Source organism: Antrostomus carolinensis, unplaced genomic scaffold, assembly GCF_000700745.2.
Source record: "Antrostomus carolinensis isolate BGI_N321 unplaced genomic scaffold, ASM70074v2 scaffold15116, whole genome shotgun sequence".
NCBI classification, from domain to species: Eukaryota; Metazoa; Chordata; class Aves; order Caprimulgiformes; family Caprimulgidae; genus Antrostomus; species Antrostomus carolinensis.
Window position 1 is genome coordinate 12,193 of NW_010322614.1, and position 10,195 is coordinate 22,387.

The following is a 10,195-nucleotide window of genomic DNA, read 5'->3' on the forward strand; positions in this document are numbered from 1 at the left end:
GAGTGTCCCATGGGCTCTATCAAGTTAAGAGGGTTCTACTCTAGCACTGAGGAGCAGAACCCTGAGCAGGAACTTGGCATCAGTGAAAACATTTCTTCGTCTTTTTCTTTAAAAGAGCACCAGAAAATGAGTGATTATTCTGGACTTGCAAATAACCATAGCCAGATGATTGCTGAAGATTCAGAAATTCAGACGAAGCCTGAACGCTCTCATGAAGTTCTTCAGGAAGATATTGAAATGAGCAGCGGATCCAGTGGAAATGACTTCAGTGGAAATGACACAAATGAAAACTACTCGAGTGGGCATGATTCTCATGGCCATGAATCTGATGAAAATGGGAAAGATTCAGCAATGCTCATGGAATCTTCAGACTGTCATAAAAGGTAGTAGCTAACATTAAATAAATTTAACTTTCAGTTTTGTCACTGAAGGCTTTTTCCATTTGAACCTAATTTCTGAATAATAACTACATTATAAAGTGTTACTGTAAACCAACTTCTATAATTGTACATCAAAAAGTGTCTGTCTGGTTTTGTGTAAGGATGCAACTGTGCTATTTTAATCTTGTAAATGACTGTTTAGTGTACAGAGCAAAGCTACAGTAAGGAGAACCTTCTTAGACAAGTGTGTAACAGCTATAGTTTCAATTTGTTGTACCAGGCAGGAGCTTTTAAATTTTGTGGGTTTTGGTTTTGTTTTGTTTGGTTGTTTTTTTTCACCCTAGATAGCCAGTCATTAATAGGAAAATATAAAGCTAAAATGAACTTGAAGTTTGGTTTTAAGTTTAATATTATTAATCTCTTTCTATCTTTTCTTATTCTAGTTCAAGCTCAAATGCTTTTAGTCTGATGATTGCAAACTCTGAACACAATCAGTCTAGCAGTGGATGCAGGTAAATTAATGTGCATATATTTTTGGTAATTTGCATGTATGTAATTCTAAATGCTGAAAACTAGTGGTGTTTTTTATTTTGTTTTGGCTAAACCTAGGGGAGTACACAAGAAATCCTATCTCTGATTCTCTTTCTATCCATAATTGTTAGCATGTCCTATTAGCCACTTGGTTGAATCAGAGCTTTTTATTGCTGTTCCATGCAAGTTGTGCAATAACCTTTCAAGTCATCTTACTTTGTTTTGATTTGGTAGCTTAACTCTGTAATTTTTTTAGTGTGGTTCACTTTGAATATTGCTTCAACTCTAGAGGATTGTTTGGGGGTTTTTTTTAAGCTTTTCTTTAAATTTCTTGCTCTTCAGAATTTAGTCTGAAGCCCTTGCCTGGGGACAGCCTAGTAGCGTTTTAACATCAGAATTCACCCCTTAAATTGGATGTATTCTGATATCCAGCAGCCATATCATCTGCCTCTCCTGTGTTCCATTTGCCAGGATTCAAGCTTCAAGTCTGTAAGCATAAGCCAACATCAGCTGCAGGAATCCCTCTGTATGAACTCTACTTCTAACCCTGGTAGCCTTGAGAAAACCAGTGGCATTAATGGCTCAAATCTGGACACTTCAAAGTGCCCTGCTGTACTTGTTCAGTTTTTAAAGTCCGTTTTTTTGGATCAGGAGACCAGAACCTGATCCTGAGCAGATCAAGGATATCTAGCTATAGCATACTGATGATACTTGTACCTACCTGCAAGTGTTTTCTGCCTGAAGCACTTCCTAGAGAAGTGGTAAATTGAAATTATCCCTTTACTCCATTTGGTACTTGATGAATGTATTTTCTGTGCCTGCCTTGCAGGCACCTGGAGATCTTGTTCCATGCTATATTTTCAACTGGAAATTGTGTTCTGGTTTTCATGTTCCTTAGTATGAAAGACAGAGTGAAGCAAAGGCATTTCTTAATCTTCCTTTCTCATTGATTCCACTTCCTTCACCCAAGATTTTTGGGGGTTACTTATTACAGTTTTTCTGGTACCTATTTGTTTTATATTTCATTAATACCTCTCTGCTCAGAAAAAAATAGGAATCCAGATGGTACTGTGTTTTCCTCAGCTGTCAGGTACAGTGCTAGAGGGCTACAGAGCAGAATCTGATCATCTTTTGGGAATGGGAGACTGAGGATGTCTGGAGAATGATCTTTAAAGAGAAGACTAAAATAGACTGATAAGCTATAGGTTTAATCTTCAATTTGGAGACTGCTGGGCTTTGGATTGACACCAATCAACTACTTAATTTAGTATCTGTAGGTACCTTTCCAGTTACTGTCCACATCAAGCAAAATGGAAAGCTCCTGTCTTTATTTAAGTTGCTTATTCTGTCCTCTGCAAGTCATACCTTCCCCGTGGCTGGCTGCTGTGCCTGATGCTACTGATCTTTGGCAAAACTTTTTTGAGTTGTGTAACTTATTTTCCAAGGAGGCCCATCTTCAAATATAGATTTGCTGCTGCTATAGGCTAATTTGGAAAGGTTTCTTTCCTTGCAAAAGAGTCTGACCTCTCTCAGGAAGCGTACTCAGAGAGTACAAAAACAGCAGTACGCTCAGTTATTTCATAATCTTTTCAGTCTCTCTTCTTCCCTACTTCCAGCCTAGAGGAGCCTTCTATTAATAAGGCCCTGGTTGATTGCATCAGTCCACACTGTTAAGCCACATTGTAGATGTGATTTTAATATACAGCATGAACATAATGTTTCCCAAGGGAGTACTATACTCTTTTGTCTTATCCCTTGCCATTGTTTGTCAGTACAAAATGACCACTGATTAAGTGAATGTTATGTTTCTCAAAGTACTTTCCTGTAAGCAGGAACAATGTGTATTCTCTAGCACAAGCCAGCTTTGTTACTTTCAAAGCATTATTGGTGAAATACACCCAACACCTGTCAGATGATTGATCTACCTGAAGAACTTTTCAAACTTCCTCAAAAATGTTCAGAAATCCTCTTGAAAATTACCTCGAAGCTGAAACCACTTTATTGAACACTTCAGACAGGGCAGTGCAGTTGCCAGGACTATTGTTTCTACAGTGGTTCTTAGGGTAGCTTCTTAGAGACTACCAGCCATGACAATCGAGTGATAAGAGAAGACCTTCCTTTTGATGGGGAAGAATTTCTTTTCAGGAAGGTTCAAGAAAAACTCTAGAATCTTCTTGTTACGACTGATTAGTTTTTAAAATCTACTCCAATGAGAAAGGCAAGGTAATTTTTCATTTTAACTACTTCCTACCCACCTGCCACAATCTCTGTCATCCTCCCCCCTCCTTCCCTTAGCTCCTTTTCTCTTCCGTTTTCATTTTGTCAGCACCTCTTAATAATGGGGAGAGATATCAGGAACTGCAAAGGAAGGCAATAATTTTCTGATGTTGGCACTGGTAATCTCTGTAGTTTGACCTTCTACACTGAGACAGCACTTCTGAACATGCACTTGAGGAATGTGAATACAATTTCTGTCTCCAGCCTTCTCTGATCTTAATCCTACCTACTTAGTCAAGTTTCCTTATCTTATTTAATATATTGCCATGCTTAACTGGAATACGTTGTTCCAAGGATTTCTCAGTTTGTTTTGTTAACTTGATGCTCTCCTACTGCCATTCCCTTTTCAGGGACCTTTCTTATGAGAACCTGCTCGAACAGGAGGTGAAGACTTGAGTGGACCTCCTGCTTCTCTCCTTTGAAGTCCATGAACATTTCTATGAGTTTGAATTTGAAAGGAACTAAGGAAAATACCACTAAAAAGGGAGGAGGGAGACTGTGGCAAAAAAAAAAAAGTTCTCTGGTGTTTGGGTATATGCACATATGCACGTACAGAGTACATTTTACAATAAGACTTCAGGTGGTGGTAAATCTTTCATTTTAAATGATTCTAGCTAATTTAAGAATTATTGTAGGTACTGAATGTTGATACTAAGTACTGGAAAAGTTAATGTAGCTAGCTGTACAAATTTAGGTACGTTACAAGTGTCAGAGTATATTTGGGCTTCTATGAGGATGGTGTGTCACTTCAAGCATTCAAGTGACATTTTATTTTTTGTCTCTAATCTTGCAGTAGTGAGCAGTCCACTAAAGCCAAAACACAAAAGGAATTGCTGAAAACATTACAAGAGCTGAAAGCTCACCTTCCTTCTGAAAAGAGAATTAAAGGCAAATCTAGTGTCCTAACGACGTTGAAATACGCCCTTAAAAGCATTAAACAAGTTAAAGGTAATCAAGTATGATACTACCTAGATAATGCCACCCTGGATAAAATGAAACATTTAAAATAAGAATTTAAATGTGGTTCTGTGAAAAGCTAAGTTTATGATGTTTGAAAAGCACTCTAAAGAGATGTTTTCATGGTGTTCCCATTTGTTGGTTCTGTTAACTTGGGTTCTTTTGAGAGGTAAAGCAGCTCTCTAGATGCCTGATATTTTACTGATATTTTGTTTAGTTAGAAAATTAATTTGAAAACGCTTTACAATTTCATACTATTTGAGCTGTCAAACAGACCAACATATATGATCACACTTATGCGTATATTAAAATGGGTAAATTTATTTGGATTACTGATGAGGAAGCTCTACTGAGGAAAGACTAATTTGGAGTAGTACCTAGATTTCCCAACTGCTCATTCTGTGCTTATGCCAAAAAAGATTTTGGTGATTTAGTACTTCCAAGCTGGATGCTTATTGATGAGATTTAAAATTCTGAATAAGTCGTTTAATGTTCTCATGTAGCCAATGAGGAGTATTACCAATTGTTGATGATCAATGAATCCCAGCCTGCTGGACTCAATGTGTCATCATACACAGTGGAAGAAGTTGAGACTATAACCTCAGAATACATCATGAAAAACGCAGTGAGTATGGTGACCTAAGCCTACAGTGTGTATTGAAAATGTTTTCTAGAACTGGAATTCTCAGGCATGCCTTCTTTTTACAAGGTAAGAGTTGATAGTTAGGCTAATAAGCTGAAGAAGCTGGCTTTTGCCTTCCATGAGATGTTGAGTAGAAACTCTCAGCCTTCAGACCTTTGTCAATAGCACCTTGATCTAAGCTTTTTTTATGGCAGTTAAGTGGGAGATAAGTAGTCTAAACTCCTTGATCCTATGAATCATGCTCATGCTTAAAGATGATGGTATAACATATCTCAACATCCATGTCATATATTACACTGTGAGACATCATTAGTTTTCATCTTAGAACACTTGCTAAAATTGGAGAGTAACTCTTTCCAAATTTTAGTCAAAGCATGCAGGATTCTTTCATCTTATTCTTATCAGTAGGAGTTATTTGATGTTTCACCAGTTCTTTGTGTTAGTGTGACTGAAAAGGGATGAAAGTGTTGGAATTGCTGTGTGTTGTGCCCTCTTGTGTGGTATTTGTCTAGTCTTTGCAGCTGGTAGAGGCTTACTGTGATATCCAATGATACTGTGTCTTCTCATCTAGATAAGAACAGCTATGTCAATCAGTGTAGTTCTTAGCAGTAAAATGATAGTCTGATTTTTTTTTTTTTTTACGTTATTATTTATTTTCCACATTCCCAGTGTTTTAGGGATATATTATGGAATCTTCAAAAAAACAATTGCATCTAAACTTATTAGACTACCTTCCACTATTTTTTTTTTTTTCCTGAAGCCTCTGCCTGAATGTATGATGTTCTGAAATCAGTAAAATAATAGCATGATGGGTGATGTTATCTAGTTTGAAGTAGGTGGGTTTTGTTGTATCTATGAATAATAGAGGTTTCCCACAAGCTAAAATAAAAAGGAAGTCTGGAGTACAACTGAGAACTTCAGCCAAATATTATAAACATTGTTCATTTGATCGGAAGCATCTGAGTTTGTGAAACCAGTGTTCTGACGACAGCTCTTAAGTTTGTATACAGTGTTAGCAACAGCGCACAGAAGTTTATGATGCAGGAAGCTCTTCCATGTCAAGAAGAAGAACAACGTGAAACGATACAAGTGGAGTGTGTATATGGTTGTGTGGGACTTTTTTTTTTTTTTTTTTTTTTTCTTCTTCCCCCCAACCTGTCTACTCATTATTTTACCAAGTGGTTTCGAGCACTTTTTTTCATTTTGCAGTGGATGGACAAGCTAACATAAACAGCCTTTCACAAAACAGTTGAGTTTCAGAAATGCAAAGTATGCCTGTAACAAACACAAGGAAAATCTGCAGTTCTATATCTGGAACCTCTTTAATTCTTAATTCATGAATTAATTCTGCATCACAAAATTTTAGGCAATGATATTTAGGGTTTTTAACCCGGTAAGATGCCAGTGTATTATTCTTATTGCATAGTTCAGAAAGTGTACTGTCTGTGTCTACTTCATAAGCAGATTAATTTTATTTTACTGCTCCCTAAACTTTAACACTATTTCCTTAATTTTTATTTTGAACTTATTAATGCTTTTATATCTTAAATGTGTTTTCTAATAAATACATACGGCATTGAAGAATGTTTTAAACTGTCTAAATAATTTGAGATTTTTGGTTTTAGGATATGTTTGCGGTAGCTGTTTCTTTGATTTCTGGGAAAATTTTGTACATCTCTGATCAAGCTGCTTCTATTCTCCGCTGTAAGAGAAGTTATTTTAAAAATGCCAAATTTGTGGAGTTCTTGGCACCTCAGGATGTCAGTGTGTTCTATACTTCTACTACCCCATACAGATTACCATCATGGAATATTTGCAATAGAGCTGGTAAGTGTTCTCAACAGCAGTTACTTCTCTAACCTTCTTTCAGTCATGCAAATGCAAATCCTTGAACTGTTTTTTAATATTCTTCCATCCTTTTCCATGACTTTTTGAGGGTATAACACAGATGCATTATTAGAACATCTGTGAACAATACTAGATGTATAACACACTTTTATAAATCAGCAAGACTTGTCTGTTAGCCAAAAGTCTTCTGAATATCATTATTTATTGGTTCTCATGCCCCTTTCATCCAAAGAAGTGAAATGAAATGAGAAATGAAAGAGATAAATGAAAACCAAGTAGGTATTTATCCTGAATAGTGGGTTTACTTTCTACTTTTACTAGCAATCAAGTGACCACAGTTTTTCTTCAAAATTTATTTTCTTCATATATAAGGGGGACAATTTTCTGCCTCCTTCCTTCTAAAATGATTATGATTTGAATACTGGACACCTTGATTACAGTGTAGAAAGATGAACTTCAGCTACCATCACTGTGCATTCACCAAGTATAATCATATCTCTCTTCTTTTAGCTGTAGAAAAATGATGTTAGGCATTCTGATGGTGAAGGATGAGATGTCTTGGGGTGCTTGATATTTGTTTGTGAGAGGATTGTTTTACTGGTGTAGCTACAGCTGTTAGAAATTGAGAAATAGCTACCAACTATTTTGACTAAACATTTGAAATTCAAGGTCTACTCTAAATGTTTGAAACTTCAATCCATTGTATACCAAGTCTATTAAGTCAGAGTGTGAACCATATTTATTTTGAAAAAACAATTGGCAATAAATATATACTAAGTAATGCATACATAAAGCAGGTTTGAAGGGATGTTGTGAGGTCTGTATTCCAACCTCTGTCTCAAAACAGGGTCAGTGGTGAATTCTGAACATAGAATTCTGTTCTGTGTTCAAAAAAGCAGTAAGTGGAACTATGCACACTATCCCATATGTCAGCTGTCATAGAATATAATATCCAAAAGTATTGTGTGCTGAGGCCTTGACCAGAGATTGCCTTGAAAATCAGTCTTTGGCTGCTCTGGAAAAGGAAGGAAATAGGCTTAAAAGGTGAGAAGAAGCCTTCATGAAAAATGCTCTTTCTTTTGGAGACAGGAGGGAGATAAGCTGATTTGATGATCTAGCTGCCCTGGTGCCTTTATAGAATAAGGTCAAATTTTGGGGTTCCAGATAATCAAACATTTTTGGTCAACACTATGAAATACAGTGGAAAAGCTAATAAGAGTAAACAGCTCAAACTGGAGAACTGTTTAGATATGTTTTTGGCAAAAGGGTTAATAAACAAGCAGCTGTGATTCACAGGCCAGCCTCAGAATCTGAGTGGTATTCAGATTTAGTTGCTTACGAAGTACATTGTTCAGCAAATATATATAGGGACTTAGGGAACATAAATTTTTTTAAAGAATTCAACCTTTACTACTACTTAAGGAAAAATTATTGTTTTAAATATCATAATCTCTTAGTAACTTGTAACTTTTATGAAATATGGTTAATATTTCTAGAGTCTTCCACCCAGGATTGCATGGAAGAGAAATCTTTTTTCTGTCGCATCAGGTAAGACAACAATATTATAAAGCTTAGTGTTGTATTCTGAAACCATGCATTACAAAAGTATTTGACTTTTTTAAAGAACCATATGATACATAAGTTTCTGACTTTTCCATAATGTGAACATAAGGCAAAACATATGCATGTCCTCTAGCTGATTAACTCCTAGAAGTTACAGAGAAAGCTGCAAAATTATTTTGGAGAGTTGCATTTTAGAAGTTAATCAGTGTGAATATTGACCTTCACACCATAAAGGAAACTGATATGGTTTTCTCCTACTGCTATGGAAACTCTTCAGTTCATGTTAATTGTGGATCCTATTACTTAATCACTTCTGGAGTAAATAAATACTTATCATTAAGGTACAGTTAAATTTTAAATAAATTAGAGGCAACGCAGCACTCCAGAGCGTTGGATTGGGTGTACTATAAAAGTACTGTGGGTGTTGTGGCAGACTTTTTTGGTCCAATTAACATAGGCTCCAAAAGCTTTACTTTTATAAAACTTTGCTGTTATAAACTTATTACAACTGGTTTTGGGGGGGGGGGTTTTACCACTGTGTAAATGTTTGTTATTTTTATTATTGTGCTTTGGATTTGTATTAAGTAAACAACTGTTACTGTAAGTAAGAATTTCTGAATCTTTTTTTTGTTTGTTTTCTTTCTTTTTTTTTCTTTTCAAATTGGGATAAGTATTGAGTAAAAGGAGGACTTTATGTTGAGGAAGGGATATAGCAATTTTCATAAAATACAACTATAAACTGATCCCTCTGAAGGGTATTACGTCATAGGAGCTATGATGCAGTCCCTGTGTCTTGAGTAAATTACAATACATAAATTAAAAATGTATTTAGCATAAGATGAATCTGTTGAAATAATTAACTCTGTTTAATTATTAGTGCAGGAAAGGAGCGTGAAAATGAGATTTGCTATCACCCATTTCGGATGACTCCTTACCTTATCAAAGTGCAAGATCCAGAAATAGCAGAGGACCAGCTTTGCTGTGTATTGCTTGCAGAAAAAGTACATTCTGGTTATGAAGGTAATTCTTTGAATGCACAAAGACTAGTTTGGTTTCCTGAAAGTAAGAACTGTTCTATGTTCTGCTACAGGAATTTCTATGCAAAGTAGCACAATTGAATTTCAGCCTAAGCAGGCCAGTTATATGAATTGCTGTCAGTGATCTCAAGTTTTACTTACGTGAAAGTGAAAGATAATTGGTTCTGTTCTCTGCCCTTGCTGAGAGGCTGTGAGCTAGCAAGCTGCTTTCCTATGTGCTCTTAGACAGACTTTTAGACTTTAGTCAGGATTTAATAGAAACATGTAGCTTGAAGTATTCTACGTATACAAAAAAATTCTACTTGTTAATCTGCTTTTATTTTTCTCTCAGCACCCAGAATTCCTCCTGACAAAAGAATTTTTACAACTACACACACACCGACTTGTTTGTTCCAGGATGTAGATGAAAGGTAACTTAAAAAAAATATTATTTTTCAATTTACTGATAAGCAAGCTATCTTTACAGGTAGTTATAGGATTTAACTAAGATGTCTATGTGAGGTTAAAAAAAAATCATGTGACTACTGAAGAGTGTTTAACCCAAGAAAAGTTTATCCCTCAGTTTTCACTAAGCACAAAAACACTGGTATTTAAGTGGAAAACTGTTTGCTAATGGTTTGTTCTTCTCTTTTCTTTCCATCCGGGGCAAACTTGGACATAAAGTCGATTAATGAAACCCATGGTCAGGAAAATTCTTATACTAACAGTCATTACCTGTATGAAATTTTTAGTTCCGTGTGTTAGGGTTTTTTTTAAGTTTGATCCAATTAATAACAAACAATGTGCTGATGTCACTTTCTGCTGGCCCAGATACAACTAGAGGTTTGTCTTTTAAATGCAACACTAGTGCTTAAAAAAAAAACCAACAAAAAACCCCTGTGTTCTCAGTTCAAACTTGTCTTCATAGTTCTTGCTGCTAATTTTACTGACTGAAGACTTCACATTGCTTTGACAATCAT

At 35.8% G+C, this 10,195-nt stretch overlaps 1 protein-coding gene across 1 annotated transcript in view; it reads left to right on the forward strand.

Moving 5' to 3' along the window:
* LOC104526759 (period circadian protein homolog 2-like) overlaps positions 1–9,650 on the forward strand; it is an 18,881-nt gene extending 9,231 nt beyond the window's left edge. Inside the window, exons 5-12 of the mRNA XM_010170305.1 lie at positions 116–383; positions 824–892; positions 3,982–4,136; positions 4,649–4,770; positions 6,414–6,615; positions 8,133–8,184; positions 9,077–9,219; positions 9,568–9,650. Coding sequence (XP_010168607.1) covers positions 127–383; positions 824–892; positions 3,982–4,136; positions 4,649–4,770; positions 6,414–6,615; positions 8,133–8,184; positions 9,077–9,219; positions 9,568–9,650 — 1,083 coding nt within the window. The 5' untranslated portion in view covers positions 116–126. The remainder of the gene's footprint in view (positions 1–115; positions 384–823; positions 893–3,981; positions 4,137–4,648; positions 4,771–6,413; positions 6,616–8,132; positions 8,185–9,076; positions 9,220–9,567) is intronic.
* Positions 9,651–10,195: the final 545 nt, after the last annotated feature.